This window comes from Triticum aestivum, chromosome 5B (assembly GCF_018294505.1).
Source record: "Triticum aestivum cultivar Chinese Spring chromosome 5B, IWGSC CS RefSeq v2.1, whole genome shotgun sequence".
Taxonomy (NCBI): Eukaryota; Viridiplantae; Streptophyta; class Magnoliopsida; order Poales; family Poaceae; genus Triticum; species Triticum aestivum.
In genome coordinates this window covers 104,677,654-104,690,218 of record NC_057807.1, presented here as the reverse complement: position 1 = coordinate 104,690,218, position 12,565 = coordinate 104,677,654, and the positions used below count along the sequence as shown (strand labels likewise).

Genomic DNA, 12,565 nt, shown 5'->3' with positions numbered 1-12,565 from the left:
TGATGAAGTAGAACTTGACGTAGTCTTGGGAACCCACTTGAACGAGGCCTTAGGTGCTTCTTCAAATGCATCAATCTCTTCTTGAAGCTTGTCCTTGCCTTTGTTCTTGTGGTCTTGTGGTGGAAGATCATCTTGTGCTTGTGTTCCCTTGAAGGAAGTAGGATCATACTTCTCTTGTTGAGGAACAAACTTCGTCTTGGGGTATTGATCTTCTTCCCACTCAACTCCATTGGCATTGAACTTTCGTTCAAAACCAACACCTTGATTCTTCCGGTGCCTTCCTTGCTTGCGTACAATTTCCTCGAATTGCTTACTCCCGGCAAGGCTCTTGTAAACACCTTTCTCTATAATTCCCTTCAATAAGCTATTTTCTTGCTCAAGTGTAACTTGGCTAAGAGAATCATTAGTGGAATCAAGAGAACTACTAGAAGCAACAATATTGGATTTGACATTATTATTGTTACTACTAGAGGAAGTATCTTTCTTGTACTTGTTACTAGACTTGACTTGAGGCATGTAAGTAGATAAGAGTAAACGCTTGGCAATGTAAGAAGAACTTTTCTTACGGAGATCATCATTGATTGCTTTTAAGAACTCATGCTCTTGCTCAAGATTGAGCTTTTCAAAGCGTAACTTCTCATGAGCCCTTAAAAGTTCTCGATGATCTTCGAAGATAGTTTCATGAGCCAACTTAAGAGTGTTTAGTTCTTTAGTTAGAAGCTCAATCTTCTCCTTATCATTGTCATTCGTTTTATCTTGATTAGCATGATTAATTGACGTTTCATCATAGTATTCATCACTAGAGTTGTCAACAAGTAAATCATCATCCACAAGCAAGTCATCTTCATCACTATTGAAATCAACATACTCAGGATGTGTTACCTTTGGACCTTTGGCCATGAAGCATCTTCCAATTCCTTCATTTGGTGAATCAAATATGTCGTAGGAGTTGGTTGACACAAGTGCTAGACCGGCAACACCTTCATCTTGAGTATATTCGGAGTCGGAGTGATAGCTTCTCTCGGAGTGATTGTCGGAGTCGGAGCCGGATACCCATTCACCAACATGAGCTTGATGTCTTCGTTTTGTGTAGCTCCTTGATGACTTGTCCTTCCTTTCCGAATCCTTGCTTCTCCGTGAGGGTCTTCGTTCATAACGATCATCTCTACTCCTCCTCTCTCTTGGTGGTGATTCTTCTCTTTTGCTTCTTCTTCTTGGAGAATCTTCTCTTCTTTTGTAGGGTGCCGTACACTCATTGGAATAGTGTCCGGGTCTCCCACAATTGTAGCAATTGCGCTCTCGACTAGAAGATCTTTTGTCATTGTAAGACCTTGACTTGGAGCTTCTTTCTTTGCTTCTACTCTTGTAGAATTTGTTGAAGTTCTTCACCATTAAGCTCAATTCTTCATTGAAGGTTTGTTTCTCACTTGATGATGTGGGGGCTTCACTTGAGGCTTTGTAAGCACCACTTGACTTGTTGTGAAGTTCCTCCTTATCCTTGAGTGACATCTCATGAGCAACAATTCTTCCAATGACTTCCGTTGGCTTGAGATCTTTGTAGTTTGGCATCATTTGGATCAATGTGCACACGGTATCATACTTTCCATCCAATGCTCTTAGGATCTTCTTGATGATGAATTTGTCGGTCATCTCTTCACTCCCTAAGCCGGCAATCTCATTTGTGATAAGAGCAAGCCTAGAGTACATTTCAGCGACACCTTCACCATCCTTCATTTTGAACTTGTCAAGCTGACTTTGGAGCACATCCAACTTGGATTCCTTGACGGATTCGGTACCTTCATGCATATCAATCAAAGTATCCCAAATTTCCTTTGCATTCTCAAGACGGCTGATTTTGTTGAATTCTTCGGGGCACAATCCGTTGAAGATGATATCACAAGCTTGAGCGTTGTATTGCAGCATCTTCAATTCTTCCGCATTAGCTTCACGGTTCGGTTCTCTCCCATCAAAGAATTCACCTTGCAAGCCAATACAAATAATTGCCCAAACGGCGGGGTTATGTCCAAGAATATGCATTTTCATCTTATGCTTCCAACTAGCAAAATTAGTACCATCAAAGTAAGGACCTCTACGGTGATAATTTCCCTCGCTAGACGCCATACTCTCCTAGGTTGTGAAACCAAGGCTATGACCACCAAAAGCTATGGAAATCAAAGCAAATGGAGACCAAAGCTCTGATACCACTTGTAGGACCTTGAAGTATGTCTAGAGGGGGGTGATTAGACTACTTGACCAATTAAAAACTTAACCTTTTCCCAATTTTAGAGTTTGGCAGATTTTAGCTATCTTAGGACAAGTCAAGCAATCATCACACAATTCAAGCAAGCATGCAAAGAGTATATAGGCAGCGGAAATTAAAGCATGCAACTTGCAAGAAAGTAAAGGGAAGGGTTTGGAGGATTCAAACGCAATTGGAGACACGGATGTTTTTGGCGTGGTTCCGATAGGTGGTGCTATCGTACATCCACGTTGATGGAGACTTCAACCCACGAAGGGTAACGGTTGCGCGAGTCCACGGAGGGCTCCACCCACGAAGGGTCCACGAAGAAGCAACCTTGTCTATCCCACCATGGCCGTCGCCCACGAAGGACTTGCCTCACTAGCGGTAGATCTTCACGAAGTAGGCGATCTCCTTGCCCTTACAAACTCCTTGGTTCAACTCCACAATCTTGTCGGAGGCTCCCAAGTGACACCTAGCCAATCTAGGAGACACCACTCTCCAAGAAGTAACAAATGGTGCGTTGATGATGAACTCCTTGCTCTTGTGCTTCAAATGATAGTCTCCCCAACACTCAACTCTCTCTCATAGGTTTTGGATCTGGTGGAAAGAAGATTTGAGTGGAAAGCAACTTGGGGAAGGCTAGAGATCAAGATTCATATGGTAGGAATGGAATATCTTGGCCTCAACACATGAGTAGGTGGTTCTCTCTCAGAAATGGTAAGTTGGAAGTGTAGGTTTAGTCTGATGGCTCTCTCCACGAATGAAGAGGAGGTGGAGGGGTATATATAGCCTCCACACAAAATCTAACCGTTACACACAATTTACCAAACTCGGTGGGACCGATTCAACAGACTCGGTCGGACCGATTTAGTAAACCTAGTGACCGTTAGTGATTTTCGGTGGGACTGACATGCAACTCGGTGAGACCGATTCGGTTAGGGTTAGGGCATAACGTAATCTCGGTAAGACCGATTACACAAACTCGGTGAGACCGATTTTGGTAATAAGCTTTCCAGAGAGTTGGTCAGGTAAACTCGGTGGGACCGATTTGCTCTTTTCGGTGAGACCGAAATGTTACAAAAGGGAAACAGAGAGTTTACATTGCAATCTCGGTGGGACCGATCGCTCACTTCGGTTAGACCGAAACGTTACGAAGGGAAACAGAGAGATTACAATCCCATCTCGGTGAGACCGAGATCCCTATCGGTAAGACCGATTTGCTTAGGGTTTGTGGCAGTGGCTATGACTTTTGAAATCGGTGGCGCCGGATAGGAAGAATCGGTGTGACCGATTTTGGCTTTAGGTTTAGGTCATTTGTGGATGTGAGAAAGTAGCTGAGGGTTTTGGAGCATATCACTAAGCACATGAAGCAAGAGGCTCATTAAGCAACACCTCATCCCTCCTTGATAGTATTGGCTTTTCCTATAGACTCAATGTGATCTTGGATCACTAAAATATAAAATGAAGAGTCTTGAGATTTTGAGCTTGAGCCAATCCTTTGTCCTTAGTATTTTGAGGGATCCACTTTCATCATCCATGCCATGCCATTCATTGAGCTTTCCTGAATAATAGTCTTGGAATAGCATTAGCTCAATGAGCTATATGTTGTTATGAATTACCAAAACCACCTAGGGATAGTTGCACTTTCACACACGGATCTGAATGTTGCAGACCCGTTGACTAAGCCTCTTCCACGAGCAAAACATGATCATCACCAAAGCTTCATGGGTGTTAGAATCATTACTATGTAATCTAGATTATTGACTCTAGTGCAAGTGGGATATTGAAGGAAATATGCCCTAGAGGCAATAATAAAGTTATTATTTATTTCCTTAATTCATGATAAATTTTCATTATTCATGCTAGAATTGTATTAACCAGAAACTTAGTACATGTGTGAATACATAGACAAAACTTATAGTCCCTAGTATGCCTCTACTTGACTAGCTCGTTAATCAAAGATGGTTGTGTTTCCTAACGATAGACATGTGTTGTCATTTGATGAACGGGATCACATAATTAGGAGAATGATGTGATGGACATGACCCATCCGTTAGCTTATCATTATGATCGTGTCAGTTTCATTGCTACTGCTTTCTTCATGACTTATACAAGTTCCTCAGACTATGAGATTATGCAACTCCCGAATACCGGAGGAACACTTTGTGTGCTACCAAATGTCACAACGTAAAAGGGTGATTATAAAGGTGCTCTACAGGTGTCTCCGAAGGTGTTTTTTGAGTTGGCATAGATCGAGATTAGGATTTGTCACTCCGTGTTTCGGAGAGGTATCTCTAGGCCCTCTCGGTAATACTCATCACTATAAGCCTTGCAAGCATTGTGTCTAATGAGTTAGTTGCAGGATGAAGTATTATGGAACGAGTAAAGAGACTTGCCGGTAACGAGATTGAACTAGGTATGATGATACCAACGATCAAATCTCGGGCAAGTAACATACTGATGACAAAGGGAACAACGTATGTTGTTATGCGGTTTGACCGATAAAGATCTTCGTAGAATATGTAGGAACCAATATGAGCATCCAGGTTCTGCTATTGGTTATTGACCAGAGACGTGTCTCAGTCATGTCTACATAGTTTTCGAACCCGTAGGGTCCGCACGCTTAACGTTCGATGACGATTGGTATTATGAGTTTATGTGATATGGTGTACCGAAGATTGTTCGGAGTTCTGGATGTGATCAAGGACATGACGAGGAGTCTCGAAATGGTTGAGACATAAAGATTGATATATTGGACGACTATATTCGGACACCGGAAGTGTTCCAGATAAGTTTGGATAAAACTGGAGTACCGGGAGTTACCAGACCCCCCCCCCGGGAAGCTATTGAGCCTCATGGGCCTTAGTGGAGAAGAGAGAGGACAGCGAGGAGGTGGCGCGCGGCCCCCCTTGCCCTAGTCCGAATTGTACAAGGGGAAGGGGCGGCGCCACCCTCTCCTTCCTTCTCTCCACCTCCTCCTTCCCCCTTCTCCTTGTTGGAATAGGAAAGGGGGGGGGCAAACCTATTTGGAGTAGGATTGCCCCCCCTTGGCGCGCCTCCTCCCCTGGCCGGCCTCCTCCTCCCTCCCTCCTTTATATATGGGGGCAGGGGGGCATTTTAGAACACACAAGTTGATTGTTTAGCCGTGTGCGGTGCCCCTCTCCACAGATTTCCACCTCGGTCATATCGCCGTAGTGCTTAGGCGAAGTCATGCGCCGGTAACTTCATCATCACCATCACCACGCCGTCGTGTTGACGAAACTCTCCCTCGACCTCAGGTGGATCTAGAGTTCGTGGGACGCCACCGAGCTGAACGTGTGCAGATCGCGGAGGTGCCGTATCTTCGGTGCTAGGATCGGTCGGGTCGTGAAGACGTACGACTACATCAACCATGTTGTCATAACGCTTCCGCTTTTGGTCTACAAGGGTACGTAGACACCACTCTCCCCTCTCGTTGCTATGCATTACCTAGATAGATCTTGCGTTATCGTAGGATTTTTTTTTTGAAATTACCGGGTTCCCCAACACTCAGAAGGCCGATTGGGGAGGCCGCTCCTTTAGGAGGTCTTGATGTTGTCCGCCTCGCGAGGGTCTTGTCTTGTCGTGGCTAAAGATGGATCATATGAGGCCGTTGATGGAGCCACGCCGTGGGCCGCAGGCAGGCAAGTCTGGGTACCCTGGTTCCGAGAACGCCGACAACTTCTGACTCTTGTTTGGTACCTACGAGTGTCTTTTGTGTGGTACCTCAAAGTTGTTAAGCTTTAATTCAAAGTGTTGTTCGATCACTTCGAGTGAGTTTAGCTCGGACACTTTGAGATACACCAAGTAACAAAATCCATGTGTTCTAGCATAGGTTGGACCTATCGAATGTTGTGTGATCTCTGAGCTAGAACAATGTTATATCCAATTTCCCAAGTCTCGTTCGGACCCTCCTAGATCGGCTAAGTATGCTTGGGATCCTTTAGGTTGTGAAGGAACCAAGAAGTTTGTGAAGACAAAGATCTCCTACATTGTGTGAAGATCCACCCGAGTGAGGCTTTGTCCTATGTGGTATCAAGTCATGATGAGATAGGTTGGTCTGCGCTTTGCAGGCTGTTGAGGTCCTTGTGCACCTTAAGAATTTTTGTCTGAACCTTCACAAACAAGGAGTATGATTGCACCAACAATTCAAATTTCAGGAAAAAAAAGTTGTGTTCATGATCTTTTTTCTTACCCCCTCTACTTTCATGCAAGTTTGCTTCCGATCTTTAAATTTCTAGCTTAATCCTAAAATTGGCATTAATGAAAACCGACTATATTTAATTTTGTTGTAGTCTCTGCACCCCTATAGATTCAAATGATCCTACCATATGAAACAATGAAATCATACCGAAAGTCGCGTAAGGCCACATAAAACATGCATCCATAAAAATATTTGGCTCATAAAAGTGTCATCAATGTTTTCATCGGAGTTTTATAACGCATTTCTCAAATTTCAAAATCAGAGTCAACCTTTGCCTTGCTTGAATGACCTTGTCATGATAAATATGATGATGGAAAGGGATCCCAAATTGTATATTTAGTTTGAAATATATGACCCTTTATTATTTTGAAATAAAATAATAAATGAATGGATGGAAAGGTGAGATGTGAATTGCCAATTGATTCTACAGAACGCAAGTTTTTTTGTTTTGAAATCACCAAGCACAAGGTTCTAACTGCCAAAAAAACACGGAAAAAGTTCAAAACAAACCTTGAATTAGTAGGTGAAAGCTAAACCAAACCTCGAACTCTCAATCCCTGAAATCAGCACACCAAACTCTTTAATCCCGTTCTATTTTAAACCTTGAGAGGACTTCGCCGGTATTTGTAGAATTGAGCCGGCCAAGTAGCGCAGTCGCTCATGCGCGTTGCGCGCGCACTAATTTGTTTTTTCTTAGTTTTTTAAAAATACATTATGGGCATTTTTAAATTAAATGTTTTCAAAACTTTTTTGAATACATGGTAATATTTGTCCAAATACATGTTTTACATTTTCTTAATGACAATAAACATTTTATAAAACTATATGAACACTCTTTTACATGGTTTACCATTTTAAAATTTGCATACACTTTTTTCAAACACATGTCACATATATTCTGTTAAGGTTATGACACATTTTTTTACAACACGCAAACATTTTTTCACATTGTACAAAAAGTGTCTGCACTTTAAAATTTTGTTCAGGTTTCAGAAAAAAGTTATGTTTCAAAAAGTGTTTGCACTTTAAAATTTTGTTCAGCTTTAAAAAATGTTTATGTTTCAAAAGGTGTTCTCTTTTTGAAAGTTGATGGTTTTTTAAAGTATTCAAATAAAATGTTCGAATATTTCAGAAATAAATACGTTTTTAATACTTGTTAGCCCTTAAAAAAATTCAAAGTTCAACGCTTTGGTTTCTGATTAAAAAAATTCAGCCTCTTATTATGTAAGTCATAGTCGTCTGGTGTGGTGGCTAGCAAAATCAGGTCAACCCTGCCAGGTCCCAAGTTTGACTCCATGGCATGTTTTTCTCTTTTGGAATTATTATGTCGCGCATTAAGAACAGAAAGAAAGAATTTTTACGGCGCGTGATAAGAAAGAAATACTTGCTTTATATCTGGTGGGCCGGCCACTCGAGTCCGCAGCCAACAATCCAATACATTTTTAAAAAATATTGTATACAAAATAACGAGCCTCTCTCTCTGAGACAGTGCCCAGATCGTTACGCCTTTCGTGCGGGTCGGAACTTACCCGACAAGGAATTTTGCAATTTATGAAATTCCAAAAACATTATTCAAAAAATGTGACACAATTATGAAAACCTGAGACATTTTTATAGCATGTGAAAAACTGTTGGAATTCTGAACTTTTTTGTTTTTTTATTGAAATTGCGAACAGTTTTTAAAAAGTGAATAGAATTTCAGAACTCTAAATATATTTTTAAAAACATAAATGAATTGAATTCGTGCCAAAAATATACAACAGGAACATTTTTTTAACTTTTGAACAATTTTAGAAATGTACGAACATTTTTTAAACTTAACGAATTCTTGTTGTGTTATAGTGGGCCGGCCCAAATTTGGTCAGTGAGAGTAGCTGGTTATCCCGAACGGGATTGTAATATTCCCGGTGTGCCAAACAGGTCTAGGATTCAAAATAGACCGAGATTGCAAGTTCAGAGTGCCAATTTCCGGGATTCAAAGTTCAGGGTTTTATTTAGCTTTCGTCTATAATTTCATGGTTTATTTTGGACTTTTTCCAAAAAACAACAACATAGAGAATTGGCTCAACCATGAAAACAAGCATGAGGCGATACATACGAAGTGAAGCATGCATGCACGCACGCACTCAAACAAATTCACCGTGCAAATCCCGCTGTAATAGCCAGCAAATCGCAAGGAACCAAAATCACGAGCAAATCAAAATCATCAGCGGTATTACACCCCATAAAAAACACACCGGGCGATAATTACCAAGGATCCATTCACTCAAACCGATTTCTTTTTTACCGTTCTTCTCACCCAAAGCCAAACAAAAATCTCATAAACAGGCCCTGCCAGAACACAAATACAATTTTGAATGAATGTACTAGTAGTAGTATAGTATATAGCAGAAATTAATTACGGCCAAAATAATACTACTAATTACTAGCTCATCGACGGCTGTAGTGCCGTCTCCCCTCCCATCCAACGGCCCAGCGAATCCGCGGGCGATCGCAAACCGCCACTAGCCGTTGCCCCCTAGGCTGGCGCACGCCACCAACGTTACGATGACACCTGTTCCTCTTCGAATCGCCTCCTCCCCTATAAATCTCCGCCTCGTTCCGTTCCGTGCCCCGCAATCGCGAATCGAATTCATTGCTGCTCCGCCATCAACCGCCGTCCGCGTCGATCGTCGTGGTTGTTGCTGCTTGGGGTCGGAGACGTGCGATGGCCACGCCGGCGGCGGGGAGGAGGCCCAGGGCGCGGCGGCCGTTCGCGGCGGTCGCGTCGCTGTCGGCGGCCAGGAGGCGGGTGCTGCCGAGGACGGAGGGCTCGGAGAACGTCGAGCCCCTCGACGGGATGTCGTTCAAGGAGTGCCTCCGCCGGTTCAACAAGTTCTCCGGCGAGGCGGCGGCGGCGGCGGCGGCGGTGAAGCCCGCCTTCGTCGTCGGCACCAAGGCGGTGATCAAGAACAGGCGGTCCTGCTCGACGCCTGGTTCCAAGAGGCCGTCGTCATCGAGGACGCCGAGAAGGAAGAAGCTGGAACCGTCGTCTTCTAGGAATAGCTCGACTCCCGCGCCGCCGGCGGCGGCGGCGCCGTACGAGGCGCCGCGCGCGCCGCTGTGGGACTTCTCCGACGAGCTCTGCCAGAAGAAGGTCAGGGCGAGGCTCTCGTCTCCCTGCGACGTCGCGGCGGAGGAGGAGCAGGGGCAAGGACGGCGGCGCGGGGAGGCGGCCTCGCGGAGGAGCGCGGCGTGGAGCGCGACCCTCGAGGAGGCCATGGCCGGCATCCCGGAGCACGGCGAGGGCCGCGTCAGGTACCTGGTGGACACGTTCGAGAGGCTCCTGTCCCTGTCCCGCGGCGACCGCGAGGCGCAGAGCGGAGGCGGCGCGGGGACGAGGAGGAGGAAGAAGGAGTCGGCCTCGGTGCCGTCGTCGCCGCGGAAGGCCGAGGAGATCGACATGGCGTCGTACCCCTCCGTCGCGTCGTCGTCCGACCTCTCCTACTGCATCATCGGCCTCCCCCGCCGCAACAGGTTCATCAATCGATCAATGCTCTGATCCATCCATTGCCGTTCCTGATTCTCTCTGCCCACATAACGTACTGATGTAAATCTTCTCGCGATAAATCCAGCAGGAGCAGCAGCGGTGCGCGAGACGAGCATCAGGTCAGGAGATGCAACGTGAGTTTGGTATTCAGAATTGTCCAATTTGGCTGAGTTTTAAGATGAATCTTCGGTGAATTTTGTGTTTACGTTCTTCGTCCCCGGATCGCAGAGCGCTGGCTCGTCGGAGAGGAGCTCGTGTAGGAAGGCGACGAGGCCTCATCCGTTCAATCTTAGGACCGAGGTATCTACACATTTTTGTTCTTGGACAGTTGGTTCAAAAATTGCACATGATTGGTGACTGAAGAAACTGCATTTCTGTTGTTGTTTTTCAGCAAAGGGGAAGGGTGAAGGAAGGCAACTTTGTTCAGATGATGAGGGAGATGCTGCTGGAGGAGGAGAGGCTGCGCAACCCGCTCGCGCAAGCTCTCCCATGGACCACCGAAGAACCGGAGGTACGCCAACGAACCACGATCACACTGAGGTTCTTGGTTAATTCTTTACTCTTTACTGTATTTTGCTAGAGCAATGAGCATGATATCTCACGTGAAGGTTAACTGAAAAAATTAGTTCTTCAGTATAGTTCAGTATAAGACCATGTTTTTCTTGTCACTGAAACCCGCAAAACATGTTCAAGTGCAACCTTACTTGAAATAATTCCTCATTTTTGGGTGTAGAATCTGGCGAAACCGCCGACGAAAGAGCCCACTGAACCGTTCGATGTCGTGCTTCATAGCGCAGTTCGTGCTGTCGGTCGCTCCAAGTTTGATCATCAGGTAAGCAGTAGCACACTACATTGCATGGTAACAGAGTTTTGGCTCACAAAGTCAAAAAAGAGTCTATGCAAACGTAATGGCTGTTCTTCGCTCCTGCAGATCGCGGAGCGCAACATCTTCCTGGAGAGGCTGGAGCTGGAGAAGGAGAGGCAGCAGAAGGTAGCTACAATTGAATCAAGAGTTGTTGTCCCATGGCATTGATCCAGATGCAAGAATTAACCGACATGTGGCATGTGGCATGCATTTCTTTTGTGTTTTGCAGCTGGATGAAGAGATTGAGATCAAACTGCTGAGGAAAGAGCAGGTGCCGAGGGCGCACCCAATGCCGGATTTCTCGAGGCCATTCATGCCCAAAAGGTAGCAAAAACATTTTGCCATCTGATGATCATGCTCTATTTGTGTGATGAGACATGAACTGTGGCTGGTTGGTTGATCATTTCAACCTATTGTCATCAGCTAAATGAACGTTTTGTTCTTGGATGGAAATGCAGGTCAGTGAAGCCCCAGACAGTTCCCAGGGAGCCAAGGTTCCACACCAGGCCGACGAGGCACAGCCCCAAGACTCGGTCATAGCTTCTTCTTGTTTTGCTCGGTCGGCCGTTACAAACAAGACTTGGTCACAGGACAAGTGTAGTAGCAATCGTCGCCGCCATTGGGCAGATCGCTGCTTGGCTAATGGCTTTCTGACAAGAAGGATAAGACACACACACATAACGCAGGCCAATCTTTTGTAGCATCAAACATGTCTCTGTTTGAGGGGCTAGCTGGGCACTGATGTCAGCTGTTAAACTCTGTATCTAAACATGAGCGATTTGTGGCTCTAATGACTGTATTGCCATCCATTTTAATTGGTGGATAGATAACTTGTCTTGCTTGTCGCCAGTTGGCATGTCTAGGATTTGGATTTTGGACAGCAGAAAGCATTTCCCTTCATCCTGGGTCCTCCTGATTAGGGCAGCGAATTAACCATGTTACCTTGGCAAGATAGAAGTAAGAAGAACCCCGGCCGAGACTGACGCTTCGCAGTGCTGCACATGGAGAGTTTATTGACGCGGTTTTATTGCCCTGTCCATTTCTGGAGGGAAAACTGTTCCAATTTCCAACATGATTCATCCTCACCCAGTTTTACTGTACTATCAGGATAGAAGAAGCTGGGTGATTTTTTTGGCGGGTTCGGAAGGGTGGTGTGTGGTACAAACAGATTGTGACGTGTCGATACGAAGCCTGGCAATTTCCATGCAGGGTCTGTCAAACATGTAAACATGTCACGGTCATTGAGCCACACACCGGCCCATGATAGAGATAGATAGAGTAGATTGTTTGAATGTTTATCTTATATCTCATATTGTAACCTCTCTCTTATCTCTTCCTCCCCAAGATGTAATCTTCCTAGAAGATCTAAACTACCGTATGTATGCGCCTGTCAGGGAGTTGCGCCCCTGCTCCATATAACACGTAACGCGTCCCTCACATCGAGGTAAGACGCTTCCGCCTAGTCGCACATGGTAATCAGAGCCTCCTCTTCCAATCTCATCTAGGGTTCCAGAAATCCAGTAGCGCTAGCCTCCATGTCTTCCTCCGCCACCTTCCACGCAAACCTCAATGGCCAGGTTCCGAAGAAACTCTCTCGCACGAACTATGTGCTCTGGCGTACTCAGATCACGCCCCAGCTGAGAGGGGCAGGTCTCTTCGGCTATGCCGATGGCACCATGCCCGAACCAGCGCCTCGTCTTGTCACCA

General features: G+C 45.2%; 1 protein-coding gene across 2 annotated transcripts; it reads left to right on the top strand.

Moving 5' to 3' along the window:
- The first annotated feature begins 9,064 nt into the window (after window positions 1-9,064).
- Window positions 9,065-11,707, top strand: LOC123115784 (uncharacterized). Of its 2 annotated transcripts, none has more exons than XM_044536874.1 (8): window positions 9,065-9,980; window positions 10,082-10,127; window positions 10,222-10,293; window positions 10,385-10,504; window positions 10,727-10,825; window positions 10,925-10,984; window positions 11,088-11,182; window positions 11,317-11,707. In XM_044536874.1, exons 1-8 carry the CDS (start codon window positions 9,172-9,174, stop codon window positions 11,396-11,398), a joined length of 1,383 nt encoding a protein of 460 aa, XP_044392809.1. In that variant the 5' UTR covers window positions 9,065-9,171; the 3' UTR covers window positions 11,399-11,707. The 2 variants fall into 2 exon arrangements, with proteins under 2 accessions (XP_044392809.1, XP_044392808.1); XM_044536873.1 differs by having other exon boundaries at window positions 10,079-10,127.
- The last annotated feature ends 858 nt before the right edge of the window (window positions 11,708-12,565 follow it).

Excerpts from the sequence above, each read along its gene's own strand:
- LOC123115784 (XM_044536873.1), top strand. The coding sequence starts at position 9,172 with ATGGCCACGCCGGCGGCGGGGAGGAGGCCCAGGGCGCGGCGGCCGTTC. Across the intron at positions 10,294-10,384 it reads CGTTCAATCTTAGGACCGAG|CAAAGGGGAAGGGTGAAGGA; the intron begins GTATCTACACAT and ends GTTGTTTTTCAG. Across the intron at positions 10,505-10,726 it reads GGACCACCGAAGAACCGGAG|AATCTGGCGAAACCGCCGAC; the intron begins GTACGCCAACGA and ends TTTTGGGTGTAG.